Source organism: Ochotona curzoniae, unplaced genomic scaffold, assembly GCF_017591425.1.
Source record: "Ochotona curzoniae isolate NIBS_2020 unplaced genomic scaffold, NIBS_Ocur_1.0 scaffold_4701, whole genome shotgun sequence".
In the NCBI taxonomy this organism is placed as follows: domain Eukaryota; kingdom Metazoa; phylum Chordata; class Mammalia; order Lagomorpha; family Ochotonidae; genus Ochotona; species Ochotona curzoniae.
This window is the reverse complement of record NW_024467122.1, coordinates 6253650-6274750: the sequence shown is the minus strand read 5'-3', so window position 1 is coordinate 6274750 and position 21101 is coordinate 6253650. Positions and strand designations below refer to the sequence as shown.

At 52.2% G+C, this 21101-nt stretch overlaps 1 protein-coding gene across 2 annotated transcripts in view; it reads left to right on the top strand.

The window, feature by feature from the left end:
* Nucleotides 1–21101, top strand: part of IGF1R (insulin like growth factor 1 receptor) — a 207737-nt gene that overhangs the window by 166937 nt on the left and 19699 nt on the right. The window contains exons 4-12 of one of the 2 annotated variants that reach the window (XM_040969213.1): nucleotides 129–277; nucleotides 2110–2254; nucleotides 9208–9422; nucleotides 10558–10684; nucleotides 12142–12380; nucleotides 15807–15974; nucleotides 16131–16335; nucleotides 18952–19232; nucleotides 20348–20484. In XM_040969213.1, the coding sequence (XP_040825147.1) occupies nucleotides 129–277; nucleotides 2110–2254; nucleotides 9208–9422; nucleotides 10558–10684; nucleotides 12142–12380; nucleotides 15807–15974; nucleotides 16131–16335; nucleotides 18952–19232; nucleotides 20348–20484 (1666 nt within the window). Of the gene's footprint in view, nucleotides 1–128; nucleotides 278–2109; nucleotides 2255–9207; nucleotides 9423–10557; nucleotides 10685–12141; nucleotides 12381–15806; nucleotides 15975–16127; nucleotides 16336–18951; nucleotides 19233–20347; nucleotides 20485–21101 lie in introns of both variants that reach the window. The other variant, XM_040969212.1, reaches the window with a different exon arrangement.

Below are 21101 nucleotides of genomic sequence, written 5' to 3'. Positions count from 1 at the left end.
TTCCAACAGTTGCTTCCTGTAGTGTGTGCTAGAATAATGCCTGAGCACTGAGCAGCAGTTAGGGCTGTTTCAACGCAAGGAGACTCAACTCTATGTTCTTTCTGTACATGTGTGTTCGTCTTCCACAGCATGTTCTGCGTCCCTTGCGAAGGTCCTTGCCCCAAGGTCTGTGAGGAAGACAAGAAAACAAAGACCATTGATTCTGTAAATTCTGCTCAAATGCTCCAAGGCTGCACCATCTTCAAGGGCAATTTGCTCATTAATATCCGACGAGGCAGTAAGTATCCCCCTCCGCAGAGGCATGGCCGGCTCTGTGGGCCTTCTTCCACAAATGCTTTCCCTGCCCTCTCCTGGCGTCAAGATATGACACAACATGGTGTGAACGCTCCCTGCCCAGCTCCTCTCCTCTGAGTCCCCGTCAGAGACAAAAGCTGCTCCCTATGAGGAGGGTCGCCTTTCTGTCAGTCCCATCACGCACAGCTCAGGCTCAGCCAGGAGCCCTGTGAGAGGCAGACGGCTCAGGGCGGGGCCTCTGCACCTGCAGCGGCCTCCAGACCTGCTGCCCTGAGTGTGGCTTATTGGATACACCAAGGGGCCTGAGCAAAAGGGAAGTGGTTCATGATGGCACATTAAAGTTTCATAAGGAGTTGGTAGCTCTCCCAGTGTACTCGTAAGAGCCTAGAAGGTGCAGCCACATGTTGTTGTGACACTTGGCTCTCGTCCCTCGTGTGCAGAAGGTGGCGCTGGTGCACAGCAGCTCCGCTAATAGGGCCTGTCTTTAACCCACAAGGGCCTCTCTCAGTGGTGTCACTTGGACTGGGGCTGCATGGTTGAGATCCCGATTGTTTTATAAGGAAGGATAAGAACAATGAGGAGACCAGGTCTGGGAAAGGAATGTCTGGCTTCTCACATCTTTTCTTAGGTTCTTTTTCAGTCTGGAGGGGGCACCAGAGCATAATGTATTTATTCTTTGACTTGTCACATTTATTACTGTACTCATCCCCAAAACTCAGTTTCTAAGAGTGTAAGCCTCTGTTTAACCTGCTGTTGAGGACGAACCCTTAGAGAATTCGATCCATGGAGAAGTCTCACCACAATAGGAGTTGGTACTTACTCACCTGTGCGCTATAGCCTCCTGTTTAAGTCCCAGGGAAGAATGGTTGGGCTGGAAGTGACGGAGCATCTCACAAGATGGACGCTGCCTGCCTTGAGCAGGAGCCAAGCCTTGTGCTCTGCGTTTAAATTCACCATTTCTTCTTTGAAACATACCTGTGAGCAAACTCATCTTTCCAGCTTGGATTTTCATTTAATTTCCCATGGAAAGCAATGAAAGCAGGTGTGAAATTTTGAGGGGTTCTTTCCCAGCCCCCAAGAGGCTGCCCTTGTTTTATTTTTGTCCATTCAAAGCAAACTAGGATCTCTTAGTCAGTAAATCTTCCTGAGGCACACACAGTGAAATCCCGTTTGTTACAGCGTTCTGAATTCTTTAGCATCTGTACTATAATTTTGGTCTATGTTAAACTCAAGTTGTTTGTTTTTAGGAGAGACAGGAGCGTGGGGGGAAAAAAAAGGACAGGAAATCCACCGTTTCTGCAGTGTGTTGTTTCTTCAGCTATTTCTGCTCGTTGGGAAATGAATCCCCAGGCATTATGGAAAGCTGAGAAGTGGATGCTGAGCACTCACCTGCTGATATCCACCCTTGGCGTCATTTGGGGATACTTCCCAGCTTCTCCATGAGCTGGGATCTGTAGAGTTAGTGCTGTGTGTCTTAGGAACTGGGAGTGCAGAGCAGGCAGCTCCCAATGAGTCCGAGAAGCTGCTGCCCCAGGCCTGGCCCTGTGCACAGAGCCTGGCAGAAGACATCGCCTGGCTGTATCAGCTAATTGGCAGTGCAGTAGTCATGATTCTGTAGTGCGCTCATCAATGGGGGCGCACAGCCCCTGCCTTGTCTTGTGGGCGGGTGTGAAAAGTCAAGAGGAGGAAAGGGAAGTACAGGATTTTGACAAGGGGCTGTTTGGTCCTGTGCCAGGAGCCCCCCATGTTGGTGAGAAGCCAAGTTGGTCACCCCAGCTGGAAGTGAGCCCTCAGTGAATTATTCTCTCCCCTTAGATAACATTGCCTCAGAGCTGGAGAGCTTCATGGGGCTCATCGAGGTGGTTACGGGCTATGTGAAGATAAGCCACTCGCACGCCTTGGTCTCCTTGTCCTTCCTGAAGAATCTCCGCCTGATTCTCGGAGAGGAGCAGCTGGAAGGGTAAGTGTGCGACACTGTCCTGTGCTAGGTAGCAGCTCCTGCTAGCAGACTAACCCACCAAGGGATGGCCCTACTTGGTAATGAGACAGGAAGAGGTCGCCACATGTGCCTCCCTGACCTCCTCCTCCACCAGTGTTGGTGGGGAGGGGGGAGCCGAAGCCGCTCCCAGGAATAGGAAAGGCCTTCGCAGGATGGCGGCTGGCCCAGGGCCAGGAGGCGGGGTTGGTCTCTCCAGCAGATAAACAGGAAGTCACAGGGATAGGCTGATGCCCTCGCTGCAATTATGTCATTGCTACTGGCCTATCAGGTAGCACTGAGTGGACCCAAGGGGAGAAGTGATTGGTGGAGAATGGTATAAAAGCAGCCGCTAAAAGCAATAAGATGGACCGGAAGAAGAGAGGGCAGCAGAGTGGGGTACAGAGTGGGGTAATAAGGCCTATGGGGAGAAAAGCTAAGACCTTCAGGGAAAAGAGCTGCAGAGAGGGATACAAAAGCAGTAAGACCTATGGGGAGAAGGACGGGGAAAAAGGCAGAGGAGAGAGGGTTATAAAAGGGAGAAAAAGATAAGGCCTACGGGAGAAGAACGAGGGGAAAAGCAGAAAAGCAGCGGAGAAGGGGTATAAAAGCAGCCGCTTTTGGCAATAAAGGGGTCCGGTTGCGGTTCCGGCTTGTCCCAGACCCTCAAGAGTGTGCCTCGTAGGTAGTGTCGCTGCTGGTCGGTAACACAGCGTGACCCTTGTCATGCTGCAGGATGCTGGTCTCTACTTTCAGAAAGTTGCATTTCTGAAAATAACTGGAACTTGAAAGACTCGAAGGAGTGCAGACAGGTCATTTCTCCTGCTAGCAGACTAACCCATCGAGGGCTGGCCCTCCTGGGCAATGGGACGGGAACAGGCTGCCGCTTGGCTGGGCTGCCCTGACTCACAACTTGCTTCTTACTGACCAGTTTATAGGATTTGTGTTGCTGATGGGAATTTTGTTAATAAATAGGAGTGTAGCTGGTGACTGGGATTTTGGAGGGGACTGTGGGCTGTTGGTAGAAGGATCAGAGCTGGTGCTGGCTGTGTGGACCATGTCTGGGCGGGTTTGGCCTAGGATATACCCCTTCCCATGTGCCCTGCCTCTTCACACTCTTCTGTTCGAGACAGCTCTTGCCCTGCATGACATGGAGATTTAGAAATGAAAGGAGGCATGAATCCTTCTAAAAAAGATTTGAGAAAATGATTCAAGAAACAAAGAGGTGGGAAGACCGTGGGAAAGGCCATGCTGGCTGGTTATCTGCCCCCACCGGATCAAGTTACCACACAAGGGCTGCTTTCCATCCTCCCTGTTTTCTCACACTGACTCTTGATCCGCCCTGAATTCTTGGAATTCCATCATCCAATATAACTGAAGTGCCAGGACAGTTCTCAAGAGTGTATGGTCCCCACCAGGAATGCTGAGCCTATAGACTGACGTTTGGTCCTTAGTGGAATGCCTGCCACTCACCAATTTAGGTGTTGTATTCAATATTAAAAGGTCAATTATGGTTCTTTTTAAAAGATGAATTTATTTGGAAGGTGTAGCGAGAGAATTTCCATCTGCTGGTTCATTCCCCAAAAGACCACAGCAGCAGGGCCTGAGCCTGGTCGAAGCCAGGAACTTGGAACTCCATTTGGGTCTCCTGTGTGAGTGGGACCGTTACCTGCTATCTTCACAGCACATTAGCTGGAAGCTGGAGTGCAAGTAGAAGCGCCAGAGCTCAAATCAGTGCTCGTACGCGAGCGCGGCACACTGTGCCACTATAGCCGTCCCTTAGCTATTCTCTCCAAGTAGGTTTGTGTTTCTGCAATCCCTAGTGTGAGTAAGCAGTTTTATATTTGATTGACAACTGACCAGTTTTCCTGCTGCTTAAGGATAGAACTCTTGTGTTTTTCTTCTCCTGGGCTGTTTCAACAACAGACACAGATGTTGAAGCTAAGAGAATTTAATTTTTATTAGGAATGATTTTCACTGTGTTAGCTGTAAGTATTATGTTGAGCAGAGGCATAGTGTGTCTCTCTGTTCTGAACCTCCTGGGATCTATCGGGCTGGGCATGGAGGGCGGGTGGGGTTATCCTGATGCACTGCAGACCCTCGTGCTGGGGGCACTTCCTTGGTTTAGTTAAGGCAGAGTTAGAAAGGGAGAGAAACAGAGTGATCTAACCTGCTTCACTCCCCAAATGGTCCCCGCAACTGGAGCTGGGTCAGACTGAAACCAAGACCCTAAACCCCATCCAGGTCTCCCACATGGTGACAGGGACCCAAAACTTGCATCCTCTGCTGCTTTCGCAGGCGCGTTAGCAGGGAGTTGGCTCGTTAGTGGATGCCGGCACTACACACTGCTGCCTTGCTGGCCACACCACAGTGTCCTGTCGTTGAAGTCGTACAGAGAGAATATTTGAGGTTGGGATTTTGGTATCCGTGCTGGGCAGTTTCCATGCGCAGCAAGGATTGGGAGCTCCTGTGTTCTCCTCTTATCTCTTTTTATCATGTACACGTCCCCAACACATTTTGTTTTTTTCTGAAGGTTTTCTGGTCACACTGCTGTCTTAGAATACTGTGTTTGCTGTAGCCATCTTCGAGCTCATGAGAGTATGAATAAGAATAGGATGAAGGTCTGCATCCTTTTGCTGTGGTAGAAGGAGGACAAGCCAGGCAGAGAACCTGCAGCTGTAATAGCCTGGGTCTCCTGTAGGTCCCTGACACCCTTGCTGATCAGTCCAGGGACAGGACACGCAGGGGTTGACATGGGACCCGTGCCAGAGCCCTTTGTACCCCAAGCCTGTTTGCCCTCTGCCACTCACTGCATGCCAGTTTTCTAACCTGGCTGCTAGACTAGGACCGGGATGGAGGCAGGTATATGTGCTGGCCGAGAGCAAGATCACTGAGGCACTGGCCCAGGTGCCATCACATTGTCCTGGCTTTGTCCAGAGGGATTCTCCGTCCTTGATGCATCATCCACTCCAGAATAACAATCTTTGACACTGAGAAAATTAAGGGGTTTCCACTAGTGATGAAGGAAGTAGAATTTGTAATTCACCTGTATCAGAGTTTTGTGCAATAGTTTGTTTTTATGCCTGAGTAAGGGAAGGGGAGCGTAGGGCAAACTTATCCGGGCTTCAGAGCATCTACCTTCTGCTCCAGGATCAGGCTGCCGTGTGGCTACTCTATATCCCTTCCCAGGACTTCTAGAAACACACACTCAGCCATGTGACCCAGGAGGAATGGTAACGTGCCCTTGGAAAGCTTGCAAGGAGTGCCCACAGCACCATGGTTTATAATAGTCCCCTCCCCCAGCAAAAAAAAAAAATCACTGGAAACTGTTCAGTGTCCTTCAGAGGAATAGAGCAGTGGGGCACCACTGACAATCTGAATTGTGACACATGTCACAGGAGTGTCCCTGTAGATGAAGGGCATAGCACAGGGCTTCGCATTGCCTAAACCTGCTAACCTGCGATTCCTGTGCAAACCAACCATGAAACCATGCAGTCAGAAGGCAGAGCAGTGACGGCTGGAGGGAGCAGTGGAAGGGCCAGGTGGCATCAGGGGAGGGGCAGAGACGGAGCTGGGGGACTGCTTCCTGGTACCCAATGCTCAGTGCACAGGATGGGTGAATTTGGGGCAGGTAGATTTGATATCAGTAAGAATATCTGGAGGAAAACACACACACGAGGAGTTTGAACATGTGGAGTGCCCAGTTCCACCTATGCCCATGGGGTCCTGCCCTAGCGGTCGGCGTAAATGCAGGCCTAGAGGGGACTGAGTATGGGTTCAGCAGCCCACTTGAAGGTGAGTTGGAAGGAGCAGCTGCCTACCAGGTTCGTGGGCCATGCTCTGCTGCTGAGACTCCAGAGGCAGAGGAAGGGTGGCTTCTCCTCCGAGAACAGAGCTTGAGATTGGTTGAGATTTGCAGATAGATATAGAATTTTCCCCCAGTATATCAGCAACGGCCAGAAAGGAGGGACTGTCCTCACCTCTGTAGACTGGAGACCTCAGGCTGGGTCCCGTTTGTCAAGGCGCAGGACTGCCCTGTTCCTGTGACTTTGTTCCACTTCAGAGAGCAGAAGGGGTGATCCCACTGCTTTGTGAGGTGGTTCAAAGCTCACAGCGTCCTTTCATATGTAGCTAAGCGATGCTGCCCACTGGCCTTGGGGCCAGGAGGACAGGGAGGACTTACTGCCCACAGCTCAGACACTGCAGCCTGGCAGAGGCTGAGCAGGTGCTTTGCCCAGAGTGGTTGTTCACTCAGCAGTGGCTCCCAGGTGCCATGTGCTGGACTTTGTGCCTAGGGCTGCCTTCTCTGGTGCTGTGCCCACCTTGCTACCACCCTTCTTGCCACAGTGAGGGCATGGAACCCGCCACTTGGAGGCGCAATAGACGTGAGGTGGTGGCCACACAAATACCCCAGCTCACTGTTAGATGTCAGGGACAACAGGGCTGAGAAAACGCAGGTGTCTTTGCTGAGCTGAGTAACCGCTCCGGCCACCCAACTTGTCTGCAGCTTGACAGGTGAGACCTCCCCAAGTATGTGAACACGTTTGCGACACCAGCCGAGACCCAGAACTGCACCATGAGTGAGACCTGGCAGTGCAGAGCCTGCAACTGCTGGAGGAAAACCAGCACGCAGCTTCATTTAAACAAAAATAAATTCTGGGGCAGAGATCTCAAGACAGAAACCACACTCACTGATTGTGTCCTTCGGTAGCCAGTTCCTTTGGCGCATGTGTGTTCTGAAGAAGTAGAGACAGGGCACTGCCTTTCCCCCCTCTCAGTTCTCACCTGATCGTGGGTGTGGCCCGGGCTCGGAGCACAGGAGCAGCGTTGATGAATGAGTGGATGATAATTTTGATGAGGGTTTTATTTGTATTTCTCGTAGCTATAATGCCTAGCCTTGATTGATATTAGTATCCTGGCTCCCTTCCCTCCCTACCCTGAATTCTCAATGTTGTAATAAATTTTTGTGTTTACTGAAAAAAAAAATCATCATCTCTTTACTCAAAGAGGTTAATCCAATACACAGACTTTCAGCATGCCTGCCATTCATTTGTCAAATTTCTGAGCTATAATTCACACTTCCTCCCATGGTCAGAAGATTGGTTTTTGTTCAGAAGGTGTTTTCTGTGTGGTTCCATTCCCTGCTAGTGTGCTGAGTTATGAAGTGACCTCAGAGCTGGCGTCACAGCACAGTGCATTAAGCCAGTAGCTGTGACACGGGCATCCCATCTCCGAGTTCCAGATCCAGTTCTGGCTCCTGGCTTCCAATCCAGCTTCCTGCTAATGCACCTGGGAAAGCAGTGCAAGATGGCTATCTAAGACCTTGTACCCCTGCCACCCTAATGGGAGATGTTCATGGAGTTCCAGGACGCGTGGCTGCTGTTTGTGCTGCTGATTTGGTGGCTGGGAAAGTGCTCAGAGGCCTCGGAGTGGGCTTGTGAGGTGCCTGATGGCTTTCAGTGGTGTGGCCTTGGGAACACCCAAGGGATCCAGATTCCCACAGCAGGGTCCCGAGCTGGGAAGGGCTTGGGCTTCAACCCTTGGGCCTGAGGATTGTGGGCTCTGAAGAGTGACAGGGAGCCCAGACCTCACCCAGCCGCACCCCTCGTGCTGAGCCACTAACAGTGCTGCTGGTCCTGCCACTGCCCATGTGGCTCATCCCTTCAATCTCAGGTTCTGGGGCACTGTGTCCAACCCCCTCGTGGCCCGCATCCCTGGTCAGTTGCTTGGACAGAGTATCATGCACTTTCCCCCACATAGGGCTCAGCCTGAGGAGTGAGATTCCAGCACAGGTGTAATGAAGACACTCACCAGGTGTAGAGAGCTGCCTGGCAGGTGCAGCCTCTGCCCGGGGTGGGGTGGCTTGGACGTCTGCTTGGTCCTGGTTTGTCTGCCAAGAGAGGGCACCACTGCTTTCTTCTTGCCATCGTGTGTGGGGTGTACCCGTGTGTTGCCTGGGTTGCCAAGCTCTGAATGAGACCCGGCAGGAAGCTGGGGCTGGAGAACAGGAAGAGATCTCTCTCTGAGCTGTGCACAGTCCTGTCTCAGCTCCCTGGTGGCGGGTTTCTCCTGATGCCAGGGACAGCTGGGGATGACTTCCCTATACGCTGTCCCTGCATCTCCCCTCGCTGGATAGTGTGGACCTGCTGCTTGGTGTGTACCCTGCCTGGGGCAGGTGCCACACTGGACCCGGTTGCATGGGGCTTCTCATACCTCATGGGAGCTCCGCCTGTCTTAGGTCAGCAGTTCCCCAGGTGTGGGCCTGGGCCCAGTGGCACTGACTTCCCCCAGGACAGGTGAAAATCACAAAGTCTTCACCTCCTTAGAGCCGCTGCAGCTTGGTGCAGGCTCCACGTGATGCTCAGGGACACCTGGCAGGGTCCAGTCCCCATCCCAGACACTTTCTCCGGGTACTGAAGTAGGGGCCTCTCAGGGCCAGAGGTGAACCTGGGGTGGGGTGGGGTGAAGGCCAGGGGCGGTCCTCCCAGCACTTGTCTCCCAGGGTCAATGGGAAGCACTTCAGCAGACTGTTAGCCACTCTGGTTGAGTGGCCGACCGTGATTACTCCCACATGGTTTGCTTTCAAGCTATGTATGTACCCATTTCTGAGCCAATAACCAAGGTATTTGTAGGGAGCCACCCAAGGAGTGCCCTCTGAGCAGGAGACATCAGTGGTTGGTAGTGGAGAGGTCAGGCAGTCACCCCCTGGTCCATCTCCATGTGATGTCCTGGACTCACACCATCACTGGTGCCAACAGTGACCACTCCTGTTACCAGCCTGTTAGAACTCAGTCCTCTCTACTGGCAGAAGAAATGTCTCAATGGAGTCCTGGGACCAGGAGGGCCACACTGCTAGCACCCACTGGCCAGCTGACTGGCTGGCTGGGGCGGACCTTGTTCAAGGACAGGTGTGCTAACGGCAGGTTCTGTGCTTCTAGAAACTACTCCTTCTATGTCCTGGACAACCAGAACCTACAGCAGCTCTGGGACTGGGAACACCGCAACCTGACCATCAAAACTGGGAAGATGTACTTCGCCTTCAATCCCAAACTCTGCGTGTCTGAAATTTACCGCATGGAGGACGTGACAGGAACTAAAGGGCGCCAGAGCAAAGGCGACATTAACACCCGGAACAATGGAGAGAGAGCCTCCTGTGAGTGTCTGCAGGCCCCTCCCACCCATCAGCTGGGGAACCTCAGAATGGCCCCCGCCGCTCCCCACAAAGTGGCACTCTGCTCCTGCCTGTGTGTCTGCAGAGGTAGCAGAGGCTGGTGGGACCCTCAGAAACAATGTGCACCTGGATGGGGACAGGTGCTTAGGGACCACATGGCATTTCTCGCCTGCTTGCACACAGATCATGAGGTTGCTTTTCGAAGAGCCAGTACTGCCTAGCCCCCTGCATGCCTGAGCTCTGCCGCCATTCCCCACAGCCCCCACTCCAACACGTAGGAGCTAGAGTCCACCTGCCAGAATCAACACCGCTTTTCACATTTAGAACAATCCCATTGGGGATTTTGACTTGAGTCATGCACTTCTTATCTAACCCTGCATAGAAAACTTCCAGAAGCCAGGGGTCCGTCAAGCTGCCTAGGGTTACAGAAGTAAACTCTATCTTGCCCTTGGACTCTTCATGAGGGCAGGACATAGGGAAGCGGCATGGGCTGGTGTGTGCGCATCCTCATGCCCACATCAAGAGCAGGGCTGTGACACAGTTGGCATTTAGCTGGGCTCACCACCAGCTGGCCAATGAGATGACCCTGGAAGGCCGTAAGTGGGAAGAATTGGGCTTCACATTCAGAGGGCATGTTCATCCCTAGGCTCCCTGCTGCCTGCTTCCTGCTCAGATCTCACCCAAAGCAGCTTCCAGAGCATCCTCAAGGTGCTGTCCTCCTCAGAGGCAGCCAGTTGCACCTGCTAGGCCACCAGCACAGCAAGCCTTGGTTTTCCCTTGTGGGAAAATGTGGGAGGGAAGTGAACCTTGAGATAGTACATCAGCAGGCATTGCAGCATGCCCCCATCTTCGCTGAGCACTTGTTGCTCTGAAGGTACGGGAGTCAGGCACCCTTTGGGGGTTGTAGAAAAGGGCAACAACCTCACACCCTGAACTTGAGGTCAGAAAGTGCTCATAGGTTTGTGTTCTGGTCGCTGGGCAAGCAGCCAGCTTGGAGCTCCACACAGGATGACAAGGAGGCCGTGTGGGAATTCCAGGGATGCCCAGCACGGACAGCCGGAGCTGCTCAGACAGGTGCATTCCCTGTCACTCACGTGTGTCCCCCACCGTGTCCCAGGTGAGAGTGACATCCTGCACTTCACCAACACTGCCACTGGTAAGAACCGCATCATTCTCACCTGGCACCGCTACCGGCCCCCGGACTACAGGGATCTCATCAGCTTCACCGTCTACTACAAGGAGGCGTGAGTGTCTGCGTTTGGTGACATTGCTCTGTGGGCAGGGTTGGGACCAGGTGCGGCTGGTCTTTTGTTCACTGCACCTGTTGGCTGGGTGCAAGGGAGAGCCAGGCTGAGCATCCCCGCTTGCTCCTGCCCCTGTCCCAGACTCTACTACTACAGCATTAGCTCGAGGCCAGTTGTGCCTGTTAACGTTACCTTGAGGCCTTTCATTATTTGTGTAATTAAGAGATTTCTAAATACATTGAGCCCAAAGGGAGACAGCTTAGATACTTGGAGAAAATTGTCGTAAGCTGTGATGGGGGGCATGGCTGAAATAGAATCTCAACCTTTGTGTCCAGGAGTCCTCCACAGGTTGCCCAGCTGTCTTTGAGGTGACCGTGGGCAGGTTGGTGGTCTCTGTCCTGTCCTGTTGTCCACAGACCTCTCAGTCATGAGGGCTCCAGGGCAGAGAAGGAGGAGAGTGACCTGGTTTGCTGTCTCCAGGCTCTCATGGCTCCCGCTAGGATCTGCCATGACCTTGTCATGTGCCGTCCACTGCTGGTCACCCGCCCTGGCCGTTGCCTGGCTGCAGCTCTCACTGGCCTCCCTCCTCCTCCCTGTACTTCTGTGTTTCCCCCAGCCACACAGTCAGCCTCTTCATCCAAGTCCCATCTTAATGCCAAAGGTCCCCTTCTTAGGTAGTCAGCTTCCTGTGCGTAGGACTGGGAAGCCCCGTGTTGGCTTCTGGTGCCCTTCTCCCCTCTGAAGTTGGAGTCCTGGGAAGGGCTTGAAGAGTGAGAAGCTCCAGTGTCCCTGCACCCAGCCACTCCTGCTGTCCCATGCTAATGGCAGGCAGCGTGATACTGAACTGATCGCAGCTCCGCGGGGCCAGTAAGTGTCCAGGCCTTGTGTCTGTGGAGTGTAGATTATGCACCTGCACATGCATCTGTGTAGAATTCTGTGTTCTTTTTGAGAGTCCTGCCAGGGCTCCAGCGATGCCTGCTGATAATGTCAGCGAGGAGCAGACGCTAATTACCCAAGGCAATCTGGGACTGAATATCTGACAAATAAGTTGTCTGTATCAGAATTGTTAGTGTGCAACTTTTTAAAGTGATACTTCTGTTTTGTTTCGTTTTGCAGGACCATCATTTTTCTTTAAAAGCTTTTCCTTATCAGCCACTAAAATTTGCATTTGGTGGCCATGCTTGTCTTTTTCTTGGGAGGGGAAATGAACATCTGCGTGCTGTCAGTCCCAATGGGAACAGGACATCGTCTCCTTGAGGGACAGCCCTGGGTGTGACTCTGGGCAAGCCTGGAGTCCAGCAACTTAGGTGTACCCTTCCGTGCAGATCTGATAGGCTGTTTTCCTTAGAATTCCCATGGTAGAAACTGGGACATGCAAAGGCCCTGGGAAAGGCTCAGCATGAGCTTCGTCCTGCCACCCCCATGATATTGCCTGAGTGTTGCTGCTTGTCTTTCAGACCCCATAAAAACGTGACGGAATATGATGGGCAGGACGCCTGTGGCTCCAACAGCTGGAACATGGTGGACGTGGACCTCCCCCCTGACAAGGACACAGAGCCCGGCATCCTACTGCAGGGGCTGAAGCCCTGGACTCAGTATGCCATCTATGTCAAAGCCGTGACCCTCACCATGGTGGAAAACGACCACATCCGTGGGGCCAAGAGTGACATCTTATACGTTCGCACCAATGCTTCAGGTATCTGTGCACCGGCCGAGCCCCAGCATCCCATGCTGCTGTCTGGAGCTCATTACAACTCATTGGCTGGAGTAGATAGAGGTGCAGGGCTGAGAGATACGTATCATGTTTTTGTATTTCTAAGTTTGAAAATAAGTTTGTCTGGAAGGTATGAAGACAGAGATCTTCTATTCTGCTTCACTCCCCAAAATGCCCACCACAGAGGAGCGAGGTACTCAGCCTGGGTCTCCCACAAGAGCAGCAGGGGGCTGACGCACGAGCTATTGTCTGATGCCTCCTTGGGTACACACTAGCAGGAAACTGGAAATCAGAAACGCACATGGGGCTGGTCTCTGAACCTGATGCCATGTTCCGTTGGTCTCTCTATTCTGTGCCCATTGGCTGAGATTGCTCTAGGTCGTGGGTTGGCTTTCTTGGAAGGTCCAACCATAGCACAGTCCTGCATGGCTATCCTACTTGTTTATTTTGATGCAGGATCCCATGGGAAGTGAAATGATGTATATGCCAGTTCTGCTTGCTTCCTGTGCTCCTCAGCTTTGTGTATCCACTGAGTAGCCACAAGGGTTCCTAGGAGGTCAACAAAGGTTGGAGTACTACACTCAGTGCTGCTTTAACTTCCTGTTCTACAGCACCTCCTTGCTCGGCTCCAGAACCTGCGAGCAGGAAAAGGAGATATTTACATGTATTTACATGTATTTCCTGGTGTCTAAAAGCTAGTTGAGGAGTTGGAAGATGTAGTTGCTTTTTTGAAGACACTAACTGCCCTAGTCCATTTGCACTTCTGTGGCTGACTTACCATAGGCTGCTGGTCTGTCAACTGCAGAAGCATATTTCTCATAATTCTGGGCTGTCCAAGACCAAGATCCTGAAGATGTGGTGTCTGTTGAGGGCTTGCTTCTTGGTTCAGGGACAGCCATCTTTGTGCTATGTCCTTACATGGCTGAGAGGATAGACCAGAAAACCGCTGGGGAATCTTTCATGAGGACCCAATGCTCAAGACTTAAGCATTCCCAGAGGCCCCACCTCTCATTTTAAAGATTGATTGATTGATTGATTGATTGATTGATTTGAAAATTAGAGTTAGAGAAAGGGAGACACAGAGACAGATCTTCCACCCACTGGTTCACTCCCCAGATAGCCACAGCAGCCGGGGCTAGACCAGGCCAAAGCTGGAGCCAGAAAACTCCATCTTGGCCTCTCACATGGGTGCAGGGGCCAAAGCACTAGGGCCACCATCTTCTCCTTTCCCAGGTGTGTTAGCAGGAAGTTGGGCCGGAAGTAGAGTAGCCAGGGCACTAACTGGAGCCCATATGGGATTCAGGCATTCTAGATAGCAGCTTTACGTGCTACACCACAAGGCCAGCCACAAGGCTCTACCTTTTAATCCAGTCATCTTGGGGCTAAGGTTTTCCATACATTCATTTTGGGGCATGGTTAAATGTAACAATAAGAGACAGCATTATAATGAAAAGGGTGTTCATAAACTTCTGTAAACTCCACAAAGCAAATTTAAATGATGGAAAGGATAAGAAAAGAAATAATGGGGAAACCCTTTTGCCCAGGCCTATCTGTTTGCTCTGCCTCTGTCCCATGTCATTGACGTAGAGTGTCTATGGCAATGAATCTGGCACAGGCTTCCAGGCCAGACATAGATTGATGTAGCAAATGTGCAAGTGCAACACAGTAAGTTTCCCATCTTAAAATCTGCAAATCTTGGTTGGGCGTTTGGCCCAGAGGCTAAGGTGTCATTTAGGATCCCTGCATCCCATATGGAGACTCAGATCTGTGAGTCTAGCTTCCTTCTGGGTTGCACTCTAAAACAGCTCATGTACATAGGTCCCTGTCACTCATGTGGGAGACCCAGATTGAGTCCTGAGTTTTATCTTCAGCTTGGCCCAGCCTCAGCTATTTGCAAGCATTTGAGGAATGAGCCAGCAGATATAAGATGTGTGTCTATGTCACCACCACCCCCCATGTGTCTCTCAGATAAATACAAATAGATACGAAAATAAAGGGGAAAAGAAGTAACACTTTGCCAAAATTTATACTAACAAGCTTCAGAAAGATTTCCCTATAGCAGAGTCTTAAGTAACCTATTTGCTTTCCACAAAGCTGGAAAACCAAGCACTGCTCAAACTGATCGTGGTCACTTTATTCTGGCCACTGCCCTGACCAGAGTTAAGGCTGCAGAAGGACCTGATTCTCTGCTGCCCTGAAGAATCTGGTTATAAAACATGTGGCTACACATCTAGTATTCGTTTTCCCAAGTACCTTCCCTCAGCGGGCTTCAAGTCCCCACATGTGAGTTGCAAAGAGAGGAAGAGGCTCACAAAGCACACTGATACGTCTTCCCTGGACTGCTTCACTCCCTAAATGCCCACAATGGCCAGAGCTGAGCCAGTCTGCACCCAGGAGCCAGGAGCTGCAACCACCACCATCAGCATCACCACCGTCACTACCACTATCATCACCACCATCACTACCATCACCACTATCACCACCACCACCACCATCACTGCCACCATTACCAACACTATTATTACCACCATCATCACCATCACCATCACCACCATCACTACCACCACCACCACCACCACCATCACTACCACCACCACCACCACCATCACCACCATCACTACCACTATCATCACCACTACCACTACCATCACTACCACCACCATCACCATCACCATCACCATTACCCTGTTCCCTTTTTATCTGGTTTTATGTCATTTGTATCTCATATACACCCAAGTAGGTCGGTGTCCTGTTGGTGCTAAGCTGGAGCCCTGGATAATGGCAGTAGCAGGCAGTAAAGGAAGTGGGTATTTGCACATTGTGTCAGTTCTAAGCCGTGGTTCTCACCATAGCATGTCCCTCTGTCGCACTTGCAGCTCTGTGACATTTGCCATTGCAGTGGTTGCCCAGCAGTAGATGTCAAGAAGGGAAATGCTGGCAGCTAAGTTAGAGCTCTTGCAAAATGAGCTTCTATTTTCTGTTTCCCTGTTCATTGCTACTTTCTTTGTTATTACTGTTTATTTTTATGTATATGAAAGGAGGAGAGACAGAAAGATTATCTCCCATTCACCAGTTCACTTCCCCAAGTGCCCACAACAGCCAGAGGTAGGCCAGGCCGACGTCAGGGGCGCAGAGTGCATCTTGGCTCTCCGTCATGGGTACATGGATGGAGGCACCCAGGTTTTTCGGCTGCCCCTCAAGCTGTCTCCCAGGCTGTGCATCAGCAGGAAGTTGGGTTTGGAAGTGAACTAGGCATACTGATATGGGATCTGGGCATCTCAGGGGACACCTCAAGCATGTCGCTAAGGGCTCAGCCCCCTCAGTGTTCTGTCATCAGGCCAGCCTGACAACTTCCTGTTGGATTCAAGAGTCTGAAGGTCCCTCCCTTCACCTCTGTTCCCTTTCCAGTTCCTTCCGTCCCCCTGGATATTCTTTCGGCATCGAACTCCTCTTCTCAGCTGATCGTGAAGTGGAGCGCCCCCTCCCTGCCCAATGGCAACCTGAGCTACTACATCGTGAGATGGCAGCAGCAGCCTCAGGACGCCTACCTGTACCGACACAATTACTGCTCCAAAGGTGAGGACGTGGGCCGGGCAGGTACCGGGCAGATGCTGTGTGAGCCGCCGCTGGCAGCCAGCTGTGTTCTCAAGGCAAGGTGCTGGCAGCTTGCACCTGTGTGCGTGTGGCTCGCTTTACTTCATACTGGGGCCTCCTCTTCTCTCTGTGCAGAAGATAAAATTCCCGTGAGGAAGTACGCAGATGGCATGATCGACTTTGAAGAAGTAACCGAGAATCCCAAGATGGAGGTGTGCGGTGGGGAGAAGGGGCCGTGCTGTGCCTGCCCCAAAACCGAAGCCGAGAAGCAGGCTGAGAAAGAGGAGGCGGAGTACCGCAAAGTGTTTGAGAACTTCCTGCACAACTCCATCTTCGTGCCCAGGTACGGGGCGGGGCGGGGCTGTGGGACACAACACAGGGGCCATTGAGAAGAAGCTGGAATATTCCAGGCACACATCCTCAGTCAGGTCAGGAAGCACCAGCATTGCAGAAGACAGCCCTGCAGGGGAACTCAGCCCTGGCCTCAGGGAGCTTGTCCGCTGAGAACGTCCTGCAAAGTGCGAGTGGAAGCAGAGGGTGGCACATGTTCCCAGCAGTGCTGGCCATGGTAGCCCAGGCTGGGACGGCTCAGGTATCCGCATGTTGAGTGGATGGACACAGTGTGCCAGAACATGCAGAACCAGGAAGGAGATTTGTCTCCTCCAGTAGGGGCCAAGGTGAAACTCCTGCACCAAGTGAGCCAAGGCACACAAGAGGAGCATGTCTCACCGCATCCCACAGGAGCTCCAAGCTCCTGTGTGGAGTCAGAAATGTGTCAATGACTTCACAGCCTTGTGAATACAGTGAACATGACTGTATGTTATGTGCACTTTTATTTTTTCAGATTTACTCTGTCGTACGTAATTTAAAAAAAAGTAAAAAGAATCACATGTTTTAAACAGTGGAGGAAAATGCAGCAGGGGAACCCAACAATAACCGGAGCAGGAGAAGAAAGATAGCAGGGAGGCAGATAAGAGGCTGCACTGTGAGGTCCACTCTCTGCTTTAAACCAAATGGTCAGGGCTGGCATGTGGCGCAGACCAACACTGGCTACCACATCGGAGCACTGGTGGCATCTCTGCTGTTCGGCTTCTGCTCCAGCTCCTGGCTGATGCACCTGGGAAAGTAGCTTAAGATGGGCCAAGTTCTTGGGTGCCTACCACCCATCTGGGAGATGTGAATGGAGTCCCAGGCTCCGGGCTGCAGCCTGGACCAGCCCTGGCTATGCAGCTGCCTGGGAAGGAAAGCACCGGATGGAAGACAAAGCCTTCCCCTCGCTTTGCCCCTCCCCTCTCCTCCCTACCTTTTAAATCAAACAATTTAAAAACTACATTTTTAATGTATTTGGAAAGGGCCCAGTGCTGTCTTTGTTCTTTATGTTGTTGAGTTCAGTTTTGTGAGCCAGGATGTTGACAGATACTGGAAAGCAAAGGCTCCTCCCACGGGAGCTGGTCCAAGTGTGAGAGAGAGCAGAGGTCAGGTAGGGTCCCCTTCTCAGCCCAGTGCTTCTCTTCCCGCTGCTCCTGCACCACCTTCCTGTCCTGACCCCTGACTTGGTGTCAGCAGTGACACCCGCGCAGTCCCCAGAACTGTGGCGTTTACAGGTGACGTCGGCGTGTGCTTGGTGCTGTGACCCAGGTTAAGGTGACAGGCTGTGGAATAATGCCAATACAGCATCACATTGCATTAAATCAAGCCCAAATAGCTTCTGAGCTGGGCAGTGGGCACAGCAATGAACCTGCTGCTGGGAAAGCCCACATCCCGTACCAGAGCCCAGGTGGAAGTTGCAGCTCTGTTCCTAGTTCCATCTTCCTGCTGCTACACCTATGAGGTCCCTGCCAGCTATGTCAAAGACCCAGATTAAGTTCCTGGCTCCCAGTGTCAGCCTGGCCCTCGTTACAGGCATTTGGGGAGTAACCTAGAACTTAGAAGCCCTGTGTGTCTCTATATGCAGCTCATAATTTAGAAATAATTAATAATATAAATAGAGCCCCAAACAATTTCATTTAAAAAAACAAACATTTATGTGAAAGATGGAGTGACACAGAGACTGGGAGAACTCTTATTTCACCTCCCTAACTGGCTGAAATGACCAGGGCTGAGCCAGACCAGGAGCCAGGAACTGCAGCCAGGCATCCCACACCAGGGGCAGGGTCTAACTGCCTGGGCTGTCATCCGCTGCCGTCCACGGTGCACCAGCAGGGAGCTGCATTGCAGGTAGAGCAGCTGGAGCTCGAACCTGCAGCTGTATGGGAGGTTGATATCACAGATGGCCTTTGTCAGAGGAGTCACCCTGGGAGTTGCTGTCCCTCAATTCTGGGTGCTTCCTGGGAGTGTTCCAAGCCTGCTCTCAAAGTGTCTGGGTAGAGCTTCCTGCCGCCTCCCCTGCCCTTTGGGGTGTGGGTGTCCTTTCCCCAGGAGTCCCTATGACCCTTTTGGATTTGTTTTTTTCTGTGTTGGCTGATGCTGTGGCTGTTGGTGCACGGCCTGCTCAGATCCATGGCAGAGGTTCTCCCAGAAGCTTTGGAGTGGCAGAGCCAGGCTGGAATGGCCGCAGACTAGAGGCAGGAGTCCCCAAGAGGAAGGACCGGGGGGCCAAGCTGGTGCTGATGGCTGGAATCAGGGCTCTTCTTCCTTTTTCATCCCCGGGAACCCCTCTCCCCTGTGATAAAGCTGAGTGTGCCCTTGCTCTTGCTTCACTACCAGAGCCATAGCAATCTGATGAAACAGCCACCAGGTTAGTGGCCGGGTTAGTGACCCAGGCCTGGCTTGCCTCCAGGTGTCGTCCGGTGACTGCCACGAGAGTCTGAGGTTGTAGAGCAGAGAAATTAAGGCAAGCTGAGTAGAAGGAAATCCCTTTGTTAGTTGTTAGTTTTTATCCAAGGGGCAGATCCCTCTTCCAAGTCACAGAAAGGGCAGAGGAGGCAGGTGCCTACAAGCCAGCTCCTCTCCCGTGCAGGCCCGAGAGAAAGCGAAGGGACGTCGTGCACATGACAGATATGGCCTCGTCCGGCCGAGGCAGGAACACCACGGCGGAGAACTCCTACAACACCACGGACCCCGACGAGCCGGAGACGGATTTCCCTTTCTTTGAGAGCAGAGTGGACAGGGAGATAACAGTGATATCCAACCTCCGCCCGTTCACTTCCTACCGCATCGACATTCACAGTTGTAACCACGAGGCCGAGAAACTGGGGTGCAGCGCCTCCAACTTTGTCTTTGCAAGAACCAAACCTGCAGGTACAGTGTGTTCTAGCTCACCCTCCTTCCGGCACACTCCCAGCCTGGCTGGGAGGGTCGTGGTTGGTGGGTATGGGGTGTGGCATTCAGGGCAGGCAGCCCACTGGGAACAGAGCCCTGCTGGACTGGTGGTGTTACCCCTCCCTGTGCCTCTGTACAAAGTGCTCCAGTGCAGGGAGCACCCTCCAGGATTCACTCTCCTGCCTGGTTCACAGGTGCATCTGCCATTTGGTTTGCAGGTAAAATCACCTCCCTCCCCCCTGCCCCCAATTCTCCCAGATTCAGCAGAATGCCCCATTAGCTGCCTCAGTTCACAGCGATCATTCCTTCTCATGGTCAACTCCCAGGGCCTTCAGTCCTGCTGGTTCTAAATCAGACACTGACTGTTGCTCAGACCCAGCCAGTCTTTGCTCATCCCTTTGGAAAGTGGGTGTACTGTGCAGTTCCTGTTCCTGGAGGAGGTGTCAGCACAGAGAGTGTGAGGTGGCCAGAGCGGGCGCTGGTATGCTTTGTGCCTTAGCTGCCGGTCTCCTGTGTCTTGGTTTCCCACAGCCTCGCTAGCGAGGAGACCCAGCCCATCTGTCAGTGTCTGTCTCAGCAGTAATTGTCTGTGGCCTTAACGTGCTACTTTGCTGTCTGCCTTCGGAAGCAAAAGCAAGAGCCAGTGCTGCTGAAGGAGCACTTGGCAGTGGGGAGAGCTCCCTGGTGTCCACGTAGCCCTCACCCTCTCCCCTGGTGTAAGCCAAATCACAGTGACTGTGACGCAGACAGCAGAGGCTTGTTGAGGTGCCACACTCAATGGCTGTGTCCAGCTTTGTTTTCGGGGATAAAGCAAGCAAGAGTAGGTTGCCAGGACTTCCTTGCTGTGCTTGGTGGGGTCCAGATAAACAGAGGATGTTACGGTATCTTGAGCTGTGCAACTCCCCAGGTAGGTTGAGTCCTACACCTGTGCTGGACAGGGGCAGACTGGCTCGGGGAGAGCCTGTGAACTGAGCTGTGTACAGGCCCAGCCTGAATGTAAGGAGTAAGGCGTGGAAGTATCCTCTGACCATCCCAGTGCCTGGTTCCCTCCCCGGGGACCTGCCTCTGACTTTGTCATTCATTCAATTGCACAGAAGGAGCAGATGACATTCCCGGCCCAGTGACCTGGGAAGCACAGCCTGAAAACTCCGTCTTTCTAAAGTGGCCAGAACCTGAGAATCCCAACGGATTGATCCTGATGTATGAGATCAAATACGGTTCTCTAATGGAGGTAAGACTTGGTGGTGGTGCAGTGTGCAGATGTTTTTACCAGACGGATAGCAGAAGGAACATGAACACAGTCTAACCCTGGCTAGCTTAAGTGAGCAGAAGTGAGAGAGGGGACAAGTCTGTCTCCCAGCTCCGTGCTCCAGGTGCAGCACACAGGAGCCAGGCCATCTGTCACTCTTAAGAGACATACAGGTGTGTGGCCCAGCGGTTCAGCCCCTGGTCAGGATGCCCATGTCCTGGTTGGATGTGCCTTGGATTCAGTGCCTACCTCTGACTCCCAGCTTGAGCTGCCTGCTGGTGCAGACCTTGGGGGCAACAAAGGTGGCTCAAGGACTTGGGTTCTGGGGTTCCTCCCACCTATCCACCTGGGAGTTGTGGATATCCCTGGCATTTGAGGGGTGAACCGGCAGACGGAAGCTAGCTCTTTCTGGTTTAATCTCCGGATATGTCTCTGTCTAGTTCCTTCTGTTCTGCCTTTCAAATAAATAATTTATGTTAAAAAAACTATTTCATTGTGGCACATGTCTCCCATTTGGACTAGATCAGTCTTCCTACCTTTTAATCCTTTTGGACTTTCTTATTTAGAAAAAGATTTGGTTGTGCTTCAGGCTACTGGAG